Below are 14,951 nucleotides of genomic sequence, written 5' to 3' on the forward strand. Positions count from 1 at the left end.
AGGGGTTGCGGCATTAGGAAAGTTGAGAAATACTAATGTAGAGCTAATAGCATGACTTCAGGTCAACCAGGCTGAATCTGAAAAAGACAGCAGAATACACAAACACTGCATTGTGTGTTGCTGTGAGTTTTCCGGGCTTTACAGCCATGTTCCAGAAGCATTATCTCCTAACATTTTGCCTGCATCTATGGCAGGCATCTTCAGAGGTTGTGAGGTCTGTTGGAATAATAATATTAATAATAATAATAAACTTCATTTATACCCCGCCACCATCGGGGCGGCTTACATAAGGCCAAGCCCAACAATACAATACATGAAATCAAAAAATAAACAACATGATAAATTACAAAAAGCGTAACACATATGAATACAACAAGCAATATAAAAATTACAATAAAATCATTCATAGCACTAAACTATGAGTGGGCCGCATGTAAAGAATAAAATGCTGAGGCTAAAAACACGGGGTAAGACAACGGTGGAGCGGATTGTTTGTGAGGGAAAAACTCTTCCAGAATGGGGTCAAAAAGGACCTTCGTATAAAGAGAGGAGGTATGTAATAACGATGGATGTTGAGGGATAACAACAATATGAGATGATATGGTTAATCTCTGAAAGTGCAGTAGAAGAGCCAGGTTTTAAGATTCTTCTTAAAACTTTCTAAAGTGGGGGCTTGCCTAATCTCACCGGGTAATGTATTCCAAAGTTGGGGAGCCACTGAGGAAAAGGCCCTCTCCTTTGTTCCCACAAGGCAGGCCTGGGATAATGGTAGGGGTGAAAGGAGAGCCTCCCCCGAGGATCAGATGGATTGGGCAGGTTCATGGAGGGAGATTCGGTCACGAAGGTAGGCAGGTCCGAAACCTTTTAGGGCTTTATAGGTGATGACCTGCACCTTGAATTGAGACCGGAAAATAAACGGCAGCCAATGGAGCTCCTTAAACAGTGGGGTTGACCGCTCCCTAGAAACTAGACAAGTGAGGTTTATATATTTGTGGACTGTCCAGGGTGGGAGAAAGAACTCTTGTCTGTTGGAGGCAAGTGTGAATGCTGCAATTGTGTTCTAGTATTAATATTGTATTTATTTATCGTGTCTGGAGCAGACCAAACAGTTGCATTGCATTTTTTTTAAACAAACAAACAGAACACAAAGTTTGCAAGCTTGGTAACTGATTAAATGTCCTTTGACCAGTATCTGACCACTTGGAGTGCCTCTGGTGTTGCTGCAAGAAGGTCCTCCATTGTGCATGTAGCAGGGCTCAGGTTGCATTGCAGCAGGTGGTCAGTGGATTGCTCTTCTCCACACTCGCAAGTCGTGGATTAATAGTTCCAAGTTGAGTTGGAGGTGAAGTAGTCTGAGTTGGAGGTGAAGTAGTCTGAGTTTCCATTCAAACGGAATCTCCCTCCTATAGAAGCCAAAGGTGGCTGCAGGCTGCATTTCTTGGACTCCCACAGAAAAGAAAAGCAGAGACTCCACATAGTAGTAGAGCCCAGTTCAAGCGATCCACGCAGTAGAGGCAAAGAGGACTTAGGCCAGGAGGGCACTGGCGCATGCGCAGGTAAGGGCTATTTACCCTGTGACGCTTGCAGTAAAGATCCAAGCAAATCACCTCCCAGCCTGTGGCCTTCAAGCGCTTTGGACTCCGACTCCCAGCATTCCTAGCCAATAGGCTTCAGGGAATCGGAGGGCCGCAAGCTTGAAAGTAGATGAACCTTCTCCGCTACTGTCCAGCAGGCCTCCTCTAGAGCCTGCAACCCTCCAGTTGTTTGGGCCTTCAACTCCCAGAATTCCTGCTCGTTGAGCAAGCTGTCAAGGTCTTCTGGGAGTTGGAGGCCCAAACAGTTTGAAGGAGCCCGAAGTTTGCGCATGCGCGTAAGAGAGATGAGGGGAGGCGCGCGCGCGCCGCCGTCGCTTCCGCTTTTTCCGGCCTTGCGCAGGCGCAGAAGGGGGGATTGTCGCCGTTTCTCTGAGGAAGGCTTCCGCGTCGGTTGTTGCCTGGCCCTGGTGTCCGTTGGCAGAGCGGGCGGCGAGAGGCCTCGGCCGGCGAGAGAAGGAAAGCAGGAGGCGTGTCCCCTTCCGCCGGCGCCTTGAGAGGCCTGCTGGCAGGCGGGAGGCCACGGCGTCGCCCCCTCCTCCTCCTTCTCCGCGGATGTGTGTGGCCGCCCCGGAGCCCTCCCAGGCCTCGCGGGTCCGGGGTCTGCCGCCCGGGAGGGAGCCGCTCTGATGACGGCCTCCTCCCTTGGCGACGCCTCCACCGCCGAGCACTGGCCTGGGCCTGAGCCGGGCTCCCCTCCTTCCTCCTCCTCCTCCTCCTCCTCCTCCTCGTCTTGGTGGGCGCGATGACCACCCCGGCCTTGCTGCCTCTCTCTGGGCGCCGCATCCCGCCTCGCAGCCTGGGCCCGTCCTCCTCCTTCCCGCACCACAGGGCTACCTTGAGACTCTCCGAGAAGTTCATCCTGCTGCTGATTCTCAGTGCCTTCATCACGCTGTGTTTCGGGGCCTTCTTCTTCCTGCCGGACTCCTCCAAGCACAAGCGCTTCGACCTGGGCTTGGAAGATGTCCTCATCCCTCACGTGGAGGCCGGGGAAGGGAGCAAGCAGGCCGGGGGGTACCTGATCCACGGGCAGGGCCGCGACCAGCACAGGCACAGGTAGGTCTCCCAGGAGGAGGCGTGTAAGGCCACGTTTGGATTCAACCCTGAGATCTCGAGAGAGGAAACCTGTTGCTTGGCTTAAACCAGACTTTGGTCCTCCAGGGGTTTTGGACTTCAACTCCCACAATTCCTAACAGCCTCAGGCCCCTTCCATTTTCCTCTCAGCCGCTTAAGTGGGTCTGAGGCTGTTAGGAATTGTGGGAGTTGCAGTCCAAAACACCTGGAGTGCCCAAGTTTGCCAGACTGATACTAGCAAGATTTACAATGACAGTGTCTTTGGAAAATGAGCTAATAGGAAGTTACTGGTGTTTTATGCTTTTAATCCCTTTTACAGGGTTTTTATAATATGTGTTAATTGTTTTGATTTTAATGTATTGTCAAAGGCTTTCATGGCCAGAATCACTGGGTTGTAGGGTTTTTTTGGGCTATATGGCCATGTTCTACAGCAGTGGTTCTCAACTTGGGGTCCCCAGATGTTTTTGGCCTACAATTCCCAGAAATCCCAGCCAGTTTACCAGCTGTTAGGATTTCTGGGAGTTGAAGGCCAAAAATATCTGGGGACCCCAGGGTGAGAACCACTGTTCTAGAGACATTCCTCCTGACGTTTTGCCTGCATCTGTGGCAAGCATCCTCAGAGGTTGTGAGGTTTCTAATTTTGTTTTAATTTTGTTTATTGTGGCATCAAATCGTGCCAGTGTAAGCCATCCTGAGTCGCCTTCTGGCTGAGAAAGGCAGCATAGAAATGCAGTAAATAAATAAATAATAAATAAATAGTAGGGTTTTTTGTTTTGTTTTGGTGAACGATTAAAGCAGTGATTCTCAACCTGTGGGACCCCAGGTGTTTCGGCCTACAACTCCCAGAAATCCCAGCCAGTTTACCAGCTGTTAGGATTTCTGGGAGTTGAATGTCAAAATATCTGGGGACCCACAGGTTGAGAACCACTGGATTAAAGTATTATACCTTGTCATTATATTTTATTATTGTATTTTATTATTATTTATCATTATTATATTATATTTATTTATATCCCTCTCTTAACTCATCCGAGGAACTCTCTGCCCCGGAATGTGGTGGAGGCTCCTTCTTTGGAGGTTTTTAAACAGAGGCTGGATGGCCATCTGTCAGGGGTGCTTTGAATGCAATATTCCTGCTTCTTGGCAGGGGCTTGGACTGGATGGCCCATGAGGTCTCTTCCAACTCTATGATTCTATGAGGGGGATTCAGAGCTACTTAGTCTGGCAAAATCAATGTCACATTATACATAAGAAAAAAGCAATATATTTTATTTATTTATTTATTTATTTGCTGTATTATTTATTTATCTATTTATTTACGGTATTTGTATCCCACCTTTCTCAACCCGAAGGCGACTTAAGCAGTTTACAATCAGCAGCAATTTGAAACCCCAGCAGACATGAAATACAGTTTAAAAGAACATTTAGCATATAATAGAAAAACCATACAAAATCAATAGAAACATAAATCATTAGTGTCTCCTTACTAAACTCATTTTCCTGTCGCATTGTTTATATACCTATCTTTTTCATACCTTGGGGATTGCCTGTATAAGAGTCAGTTGGTGTTGTTCTGCCCTGTCATACCAGTAATCTCCAAGGAATAGAAGGCAAATGCTATCCCCCCCCCCCCTCTTGAAATATGTCCTTGACTGACTGGGAACAGTGACAAAACACTTCAGGTGAAGTTGGGTCATTGTGTGCTCTTGTGAGACGAATTGTCCTGAAGACAACTTGATGTGGGTAGAAGCCTTGCTCTGCACCTGATTCCATGCAGTCTGGATAGCAGCAAAGATATTTGAAGAAAAGATAATGAAAAGTTGAATAATAGAATCGTAGCCCCTGATGGTCACTCAGGCCTCTTCCACACAGCTGTATAAAGTCCACATTGAACTGTATTATATGGCAGTGAAGACACAGATAACCCAGTTCAAAGCAGATGTTGTGGATTAGCTGCTTTCATATTCTGGGTTATATGGCTGTGTGGGAGGACCCCCAGCCCCTGCCTAAAAAACCCTAGAGACAATGACTCTATATATTCCAAGGCAGCATAATACACCACTGAACAGGTCTTACAGTTAGGAAGTTTTTCCTAATGATTAGGTGGAATCTCCTTTTTTTGCAATTTGAATGGATTGTTCCAATTCCCAGGTCCCTTCCACACAGCTGAAAAAAATCCTTTGAACTGGAATATATGGCAGTGTGAACTCAGATAACCCAGTTCAAATATATTGTGGGATTTGTGGGCTGTGTGGAATGCTCCTAGAGCAGCAGAAAACAAGCTTGCTATACAATGTATAAGGTTTCCTTATGTACTCAGATGCACCTATAGAGTTACATGCGTAATCAATAAGGAAAGTGCATTTAGGAAAGTTTATTTTTCTTATTGTGAATGGAACAAGGAAAGTAATGTCAGTTTCAGGTATGCACTCACTCCTTTAGGGCCCTTCCACACAGCCCTGTATTCCAGAATATCAAGGCAGAAAATCCCACAATATGTACTTTGAACTGGATTATCAGAGTCCACACTCAGATAATGTGGGATTTTCTGCCTTGATATTCTGGGATATAGGGCTGTGTGAAAGGGCCCCTAGTGAAAAATTTGGGGTAGTTTTCATGGACAGGTAAACTTAACCTTGTTAAGTCAAACACGTTGGAAATATGACAGCATTTTCCTATTGAATGCTGTTTGTTCTCTCCTCTTCCCCTTTTGGAACAAGCCAGATAATGTGCTACAGCTAATCAAATATATATCATGCAGGGCTCGAAAATAGAACCTCTTGAAGGACATGGGTGTGCACATCAGCACACTTAAGTGGGCTGATTAAGAAAAAAACTCATTTTCCAGCGGTTGTCTAGCTAATGATACTGTAGTTCCTGGGCTTGGTTCTGATCTGCAGTCAACACATACTGTGGCCACTGGTTTTTGAAGTGTTTCTGTAAGCACTGCACAGTGTCTTCCAAATGTCTGTGTAGAACTGCACTGTTTTGCTGCTGCTTATCTTACCTGTTGTACATTTGTGCACACGGCTACAGAAGGATCAGCTAAGGTGGAATTCCATCTTTTTCCAGCTGAAGCTTGATTGCTATGTTTACTGCAGAAACACTGTTATCCTCCCAAGTGCTGAAGCTGCTACAGCAGAATTTCTCAAACTACTTTTCCAGATGTTTTGAATTTCAGCTTTCATAATTCCTAACAGCTGGTAAAATGGCTGGGACTTCTGGGAGCTGAAGTCCAAAACACCTGGAGAAGCACAGCTTGAGAAACACTGTGTTAGAGAATGTCCAGGCCTGCAGAAGCTGTGCCCCTCCAGGTGTTTGGGTCTCCCAACTTCCATGATCCCTAGCCAGCTTTTCCAGAGATCAGGAATTCTGAGAGCTGAAGTCTAAAACACTTGGAGGGCCACAGGTTGAGCAGGTCTGGTTAGATGGAAAGAGGACAAAGAAAAAAAATGAGAGACTGGGTTGTCATAAAATACTTTGTGAAAAGGAGCTTCACTATCAGAAGATTTATTAATTGAGACGTGCCTAATTTTGAAGATAACAAAGGCAGTACATGTGAACCACAAAACATATGGAACATGTATAGAATTATTGTCCTTTGGTTTCACCAATGGTTTTGTTTTTTTTCTCATTTCTTCATGCACTGTGACTTAAGACTGACTTGATACATTAACAATTAACAACATTTATACTCCCTTTATCTCAGGAACCACAACTCACAGTAGCTCTCAACCTACACATGTAAAATATACAACAATAAATATGAAAATAATATTAAACTAGGACAATTAGTAGAACAGTTCACTTAACATACATTTTTAAAATATAGTAAATAAAAGCTGTTAAAAACAATTCACTAACACCATACAGTAAAAAAAAACTGTTTTAAAAGCCTGCTTGAATAAAAAAGTTTTAGCTTTCCACTTGAAGGATAACAAGGAAGGGCCGTCTCGGGAAGAGAGTTTCAGAGTCGAGTGGCAGCCAACGAAAAGGCTCTTGTGATGATGGCGAGACTGAGATAAGTACCTTCCTGAGGTTCTCGGGTTTTAGATGGATTCATTAAGGGAGGCATGATTTGCCAGATAGTGTAAACTTGAGCCATATAGGGCTTTATAGGTCAAAACCAGCACTTTGAATTGTGCTTGGAAACAAACTGGCAGCCAATGCAGCTGTTGCAGCAGGGGAATTGTATGCTCGCTGTAGAGTGTGTAGAAGTATTCCAAAGAAGATGCAATTTGCTGATGTTCCAGTTAAGCAATTGTGCTTACCAGACAAGGGTCTACAAACTATAGCTGGTTTGATAGTTAAATGTTGGTTTCTACTAACTATCCATAAATTCCAGTAGTAAATGCATACGAAATTGTTGTCTGTTGAAGTTATATCACTTCAGGTCTGTGTATGTTAGACAATATTGATACTATTATTGTTGTTATTTATAGCCCACTCTTCTCTCTTGATCAATAATAATAATAATAATTTTTTGTATACCACCCTATCTCCCTGAAGGGACACAGGGTGGTTTCCAACATATAAGTCAAACATTCAATTTCTGGAAAGAAAACCATACAAACAATTACATCAAAATAAGCACATTTGACAATGTAACACAACCTAATGTAACTTAATGAACAAAATAACAACTAAAAACAACATAAAATACCAAAATCCTGTTAAATACATGCAACACCCCCCCCCCCCCCCAAATAACCCACATTAAAAACCCATTTCATTGTAGCTCCGTCAGTAGAGGTTCAACAAACTGATGGCCAGGATTACAAAATGAATGTGGCCAACTATAAAAGGGCTGGGCAAGGGCTAGTGCAAACAATGTTTAGATCAATACCTAAAGCAGCACACTCCTTTAAAACCCTGTAGTTTCTTAGAAACAGTCACTTCTATTTTAAAATATAGGTTCAACCAGGCCTGCACAGCCTGTGACTCTCCAGTTGTTTGGGACTCCCTCCCAGAAGCCCTGGCTAGCTTTGTCCAGTGGTCATGAATTTTCGGAGCTGAAGTCCAAAACACCTGGAGGGCCACAGGTTGCACCAGCGAACCTAATAATGAAACAATTAAAACACCGTATTTCATTGCATAATTGTTATATTTTTATCCTTTTATGCAAGGATTTTTTTTCCAGCTATGGAGCTTCTTTTGCAGCACTTGCCAGCAGGCACATAGGTGGGTGAAGGCTCACTCACCTACACGCCTCTCCCATCTGAGCTACGGACTGCTGTCTTGGTCCCGCTGGATCACCATGGTAGCCCTCCATAGCTTGGATGGAAGAGGCAATCAGGCAGGTGCTGCCTCCTTGCATAATAGTCACACCTGTGAACTCTTATGCAAGGAATTACAAAATACCAAAAGGAGGTGTGTGTGATGGCATCTATTATGCGATGAAATACAGTAGTCATGTAAACACAAACAAATACTGTTTTGCTTTCAACACTAGTGAGAAAATTCAAATTTGACATATTTGGCATTAATACTGATTTTCAGAGTTACCAGTACCTGTTTCTGTACTTCTTTAAGCTGAAAAACTGAACAGAAGGTACAGTGAAAACAATGTTGTATCCACATTTCTCAAAACTAAGTTAGTGGATTCTCAGACTGCTAGTAGTGCTAGTGCCTACACATAGCAGTAAAGGCATGGCATTTTATGTAGTCAATTGTTACTACTCATTTATTGCAAATGAGTTAATTTATCTGTCATTTTGAGTACAAAGTAATGACAATTCTAAAAAAATGTTGACTATAGTTTGTATTTAAAAGACTAAAAGACATACAGCACATCAGGTGATGACACTTTCATTTTCTAACCATATGTTTTCTGACTTTTTAATAGGGCTGAGTAGTTTTAAAGCTACTCAAGGGATCAGCATGAACTTAAATCCTTCATGCTAAATCTCTGATGAGTTTTCAATCCCCTTTAAATCAGATTTATAAGTGGAATCTTTGATTGTAGTCCTAAACATGCTTTTTTAGGAGAAAGCCCTGGTGAATATAGTGGGGCTTATATCTGATCAAACACGTATAGGATGGCGAGGTTCGTTCTTTAAATTCTCAGTGTCAGTTTTCCAATGACAGATGTCTCTCTTAATTTGTGATTGCTGTTGCTTTGTTATTTGGGCCCATACAAATTGTGTAACCAAACATTGCTGTAGCTATGTGAAATCTGTAGGTTGCTATTAGTCTTCGTTGAAGTACAGAGTTATTTTTTTCTGAACTAAATTGAATAACAGACTTTATTAGTGCATCAAACTGCATTTATAGGCTCTGGATCCATTAGAAAATGTTGCTTACTTCCTTCTCTTATTGTTGTAGTGCACCATTCCTACCACATTTGAGAGTGCATCTATGGTAAAATGAATGCAGTTTGAAACCACTTTAACTGCCACGGCTTAATGTTTTCAAATCCTAGGGTTTGTAGTTTTACAAGATCTGTAGTCTTCAGTGGTACCTCACCAAACTACATGTCCCAGGATTTTATAGTGTTGGGCAATGGTAGTTAAAGTGGTGTCAAACTACAATCAATCTTCTTGAGCCATGAGGAAAGGCAGGCAGGAAATAATCTACAGTGCAGATGTACCCAGTGTTTCTCTGAATGCCTTGGTATCTTTCCCCTTGTTTTCATCAATCCCTTTCCAATGACCTTTGTATGTTTTATGCCACTAGGATTGGCAGGAACAAATAATTAAGAACAGCAAGTTTGAGATCATCCCTGGAATATCTCAATTTTGCTTACTTTCTTGATCTCTGTTACTAATAATAGAACCCCTATTGCTAATAATAGAGACTATTGAGCTTATAGTGGGTCTCTCTGGTACACAAAATTCTTCATGATCACTTCTAAATGGTTGGTTATTTTCCCATCTTACAGGGAGCATTCAGATCTTATGTTTAACATGCTTGATCTTAGCTATCAAGGTACCTAGACATAGCTTTTTCAAAGTGCAGGTTGAAGTTTGAGATCTCTTGGCCTACTTTTACTTTGAACATGGTCCAAAATTTGCTAGAATTCAGAACAGCCTTGCTGCTTGTAAGCATACTTTATGGACATGTATTACAGATGTAGAAAAATCTGTTTACCAAGGTTCCCCATGACATTATCACAAAGAATCTAATAAAATGTGAGCTAGACAATACTACTGCTAGGTGGACTGGGAATTGGTTAACTAGCCAAACCCAAAGGGTGCTCACCAATGGTTCCTCCTTATCCTTGAGAGACGTGACCAGTGGGGTGCTACAAGGTTCTGTCCTGGGCCCAGTGGTATTCAACATCTTTTATTTGGAATGAAGGCATAGAAGACATACTTACTAGGTTTGAAGATGACACCAAATTGGGAGGAATAGCTAATACCCCGAATCCAAAATTACCAATATTAGAGAGCTAAGCCCAAACTAACAATACATTTCAATAAGGAGAAATGTATGGTACTACACTTTGACAATAAAAAGGAAATGCAGATATATAGGATTAATGACATCTGGCTTGAAAACACCCATGTGAATGGGATCAAGGAATCTTAGTAGACCACAAACTGAACAGTGATTCAACAGTGTAGTGCAGCAGTTAAAAAACCAATTCAATTCTAGGCTTCATCAATAGGAGCATGGTGTCTAACTTGAGGAACGTCTTAGTCTCACACCATTCTGCTTTGGTCAGATCTCATCTAGAGGACTATGTCCAGTTCTTGTGACCACAATTCAAGAAGGATATTGACAAGATGGAATGTATCCATAGAAAAGCAACTAACATGATCATATGTTTGGAAATGGAGTAGCTTAGGAGCTGGGTATGCTTAGCTTGGAGAATAGAAGTTTGAGAGGGTGATAGCCATGTTTTAAGTATTTGAAAGGATGTCACATTTAGGAAGGTACCAAGTTTTGTTTTCTGCTGCCCTGTTGACTAGGACACCAAGCAGTGGATTCAAATTGCAGGAAAAATGATTCCACCTAAACATTAGGAAGAACTTCTAAGTGGAAAAAGCTGTTTGGCAGTGGAATATAATAAGCAGAAGAGTACTGCCTCTGGTACTAGAAGGAATAAAATAGTTAGCAACCATTGAGAGCCTCATTCTCCATGAAACTGTCAAAACCGGGAACCATCACTACATCTTAAAGTAGTAAATTGTACATGTAACAATGCTGAACTGTACTTTGTATTGCTTTTAATTGGGTAAACATGTGAATGTGCATCATAATTACTTTCTTGTGCAGCTTGACTTGCATAATCCCATCTTTTCAGTGTTATGTAAGGGTTCAGTATTTTAACTGATAGATCTCTTAAAGATCAGAGGTCCTTCATAAATCATTCTTTTGTCAGGAGGGTAATTCATTAATAGATTTGAAGATCTTTATCAATTTGAATTATACTAATAGCCATAATTTTAGGGCACTTTTTCTGTTTAAAAGCTGTCAGTGCTTTAGTAATATTTTTAATTGTGCCATACGTTTTGAGGTATGACATGTATTCATATTTTTTCTTGTTGCTAAGTGGATTCTAATTAAATGAACTTCCTGGATTTCTTTTGAAATGGCAAGCTAAGGTCAGCCCCTTTTAAACATTTCTGAAAAAGAAAATGTAAACTATTTGGAAATTAATTATTTGATTGTTGACTGTCTCTTTAGGGAAGAAGAGGAACGCCTGAGAAATAAAATTCGTGCAGACCATGAAAAAGCTCTAGAAGAAGCAAAAGAGAAACTGCAGAAGTCACAGGTTGAGATACAAACAGAAATTCAGACTGAGAAAAGCAAGATAGCAAAGAGCTTGAAGAATAAAAGCAACAAGCCTCTGCCGCCAGTCCCGGTGCCAAATCTCATCGGTATAAACGATGGAGACCCAATGGACCCAAACATTCGAGAAAAAAGGGACAAAATTAAAGAGGTAACAGATAATGTTATCTTGATTATCATCCAGCAATATTTCCTAATAGCAGAGTCATTTCTGTAAAGATCAGAAATGATCATGTATGTGGCAACAACACTTCTCCTCTGTGAATGGTCGTGCTTCACCTTGATACACCCCATTGTAGCTGGTTGTTAATTCCCTTTGACAATTGCATTTTTTTGCCATTGTTGAAGAACTAAAGAGGCAAATTCATTGTTTCTTGCCAAAACTAAATATTAGTATATTTCCTTTGTGACTTCCACAATTGGCTTGCATTTATAGAAACATCACAAAATGATCTTTTAAATGGCCCAGGCTATGTTTGCCAATGTTTTGATAGGCAGTGTTCTTTAAAATATGGGGTTTTGTAGATTTCCAGTATTTATTTTATTTACAATTCATTTAAAACTTCTATATCCTGATCTTCTCAACCTCCGTAGAGGGACTCAGACCAGCTATAGTATGACTATCTCAAATTTATATGCTGCTTCAAGACACATATTAATGACATCTTTATGCAACAAACTATCATTTTCCTCCTTGAATATTTACAGTAAAATAAGTGCCAATTTTTTCTTTATGAATTGTTTCTGCAAGTACAATATAAGAGTTTGCAATATTTGGGTATTTGTATGTGCATTCAATGTTGCCTGTTGACTTTGGGTGATCCTACAAATTTAATAGGGTTTTCTTAAGCAAGAAATGCTCAAAGGTGGTTCTGTCAGTTCCTTTCTCTAAAATATAGCCCATAGCACCTGGTATTCTTTGAAGTCTCCCATCCAAGTACTAACCAGAGCTGATCCTGCTTAGTTTCCAATGTCAGATCAGATCTGGTCCTTAGGGTATATAGGCTACACCAGGAGACTTCAAACTTTTTAAGCAGAGGGCCGGTTCACTGTCCTTCAGACTGTTGTAGGGACTATAATGTGAAATAACGCTATGCACACAGCACATATGTGAAAAAATGAAAGAATACAATATTTAAAATGAACCATTTTAATCAGCATCAACTTAACATTATTTCAATGGGAAGTATGGGCCTGCTGATGAGATTGTCAAGTTACTTGAGATTGTTGTTATTGTTGTTGTTGTTGTTGTTGTTGTTGTGTGCCTTCAAGTCATTTCTGACTTTGGGCGACCCTAGGTCTAAAGTCTAGTTTGAAAGCTGGGTAAATAACCTGTGAGGGCCGCATTTGGCCCACAGACCTTGTTTGAGGACTCCTGGGCTACACAATTTGCCAAATTTGTTTCCAGTTTTTTGAAACAATTAAATTAGTTAAGACATTTGAATTTGAAATAGTAGCTGGAGAGAGTGCATTGCAAACCACAGTACCTGTTTTACATGATGGAGTGATTCCATACTCCTGTCCACTAAAGACGATTGCCCCAGTTTTGAACATTTTCTAGGTATCTGCTTGAGAACAATAAATAAACTGCAGTTGACTGGAGGCTCAAAATAATTTTCAACCGAGCAGTTTCCCCTTCAAACAAGACTTTCCAGGGCATACTTTCCATTAAAAGACAAAAGAGCTATTGCTATTTTTCTTTTCTTGAAAGACATATGAATAGATATGGTTTTACAAAACTGGAGTAGGAATCCTTTTAATGCTGCTGTATTGGTCATAGGAGCCATTATTGACACCTTTTGGAATTCTAGCCAACTTTGTGATGAATGCCAGCCAGCCCATTCACGCTAAGTAACAGAACATTGAGTGTATCCAAGATAAATTATGGTAGAGTGCTCCTGTAGGCTTTTGAAACTTTGAGCCCATTTGAACAGCCCAATGTCCAAAAAGCAATCCTGGCATTGGGCTGTTTTACTTTATATATTTTATAGTTCATGGTTCAATTGTATTTGAAGGCCTGCAGACTTTCAAGTTGGTTTTCACTTGAAGAACTGTTACTTGTCTAATAAAGAGAAAAATCTGGAAATATGATACAATTAGTTTCTGAAATGTTACATTATTAATTTCTGTTAACCAAACTCAGTTTTTTTTAATTTTTCTATTCTTTAGATGATGAAACATGCTTGGGATAATTATCGACGATATGGATGGGGTCACAATGAACTGAAACCCATTGGTAGGAAAGGACATTCCACCAACATATTTGGTAGGTTACCCATTCTGAAAATGCCAGATATCCTTTCCTTATATCTTTGCATCATTGGTAAAATTGACAGATATTGAATGAAAATAATTATCTACAGTTAAGCAACATTTCAATAGTAGGAGAGAGCTAAACTGATTGTCTTTTTGTACATTCTGTGCATTCCTACATATGAGGGAAATCACCTGTATAGTTGTGGGATCTTGCAGAAAGTACTGGCAAATAGGGAAGGCTATTATCTTAAAATATAACTTTCACACTATTATGAATATATTAATATGATGAGAGAATAAATGCCTGAAGTATAAGAATATTACAATTGATCCAAAGCCATCAAAAGAGAAGTATTCTGGTTAATGCATTGTTCTTTGGATGTGCTGAAATCTGTGTGGACTATTTTCAGTGCCTTCATTTTTTTTATCTTTATGTAAACAAGGTAAAGGAATTATATTCTCCTTACAGTTCTAGGATAATATAACTGGAAGACCTGGCTTTTCTCCTAGTTGTATAAAAGTGAGAGCTATTGACATCTTGTTGGCTTGGAAAAGGAGCCTTGCAATGCTTTCAGGGCTCATAGTACAGTGGTAATAAAAAGGACAGCTTTTAAATTACTCCCTTGCTGTTAAAAACATTAGGTTCATATCTGGCTTCCAGACTCAGCAGTTTGTACCTTATTGCTTCACATTATATGTGGGTGGAGCTGTGATAGCAATTGGAATTTCCTCCAAATGGTTGGTGAGACTTTTAACCTAACAAAATGTATCTGTATTTGAGCTTTGGCTCTAAAATTCTGTATTGATTCACAAAGACTTACTTTCTCATCCCTCACTCCTTAAAAATCGCAAAAGAGAATCTCAATATTCCATAGGTTTTGGAGTCATGCAGGTCATTTTTGATATATTTTGTGTTTTTTTCCTCTTTTAATCTGTAAACAAATATGTTCTTGTTGGGATCTGGACCCAAATAAATTAATCAATTAAATGAATAAGCTTCAGAATTTTCTCCCCATATACATGTAGATATACATATACATATACAATCATTGGGAGGAGGGGAGCCTTTATTTGACCTGCCTTGATATAGGTGGGCAACAATTAGCAAGATGTGCATCATTACAAGAAGAATATAGAATTCTCTGGGGACAGGATTGCTTTGTTGAAAATAAGTAATATCTATCTATTTCTATATAACTCTTCAGTAAGGATTAGGGGACCCGGTGGCATTTGCTGAGGATAAAGTGTTTCCCTAAATCTGGGCTTAATTTCCCCCGATAAGTGTAAATATTA

General features: G+C 40.5%; 1 protein-coding gene across 1 annotated transcript in view; it reads left to right on the top strand.

The window, feature by feature from the left end:
- The first annotated feature begins 1,923 nt into the window (after positions 1–1,923).
- MAN1A2 (mannosidase alpha class 1A member 2) overlaps positions 1,924–14,951 on the top strand; it is a 33,560-nt gene continuing 20,532 nt past the window's right edge. The window contains exons 1-3 of the mRNA XM_060762584.2: positions 1,924–2,648; positions 11,298–11,553; positions 13,572–13,668. Of these exons, the coding sequence (XP_060618567.2) occupies positions 2,338–2,648; positions 11,298–11,553; positions 13,572–13,668 (664 nt within the window). The 5' untranslated portion in view covers positions 1,924–2,337. The remainder of the gene's footprint in view (positions 2,649–11,297; positions 11,554–13,571; positions 13,669–14,951) is intronic.

This window comes from Anolis sagrei, chromosome 2 (assembly GCF_037176765.1).
Source record: "Anolis sagrei isolate rAnoSag1 chromosome 2, rAnoSag1.mat, whole genome shotgun sequence".
Classification (NCBI taxonomy): Eukaryota; Metazoa; Chordata; class Lepidosauria; order Squamata; family Dactyloidae; genus Anolis; species Anolis sagrei.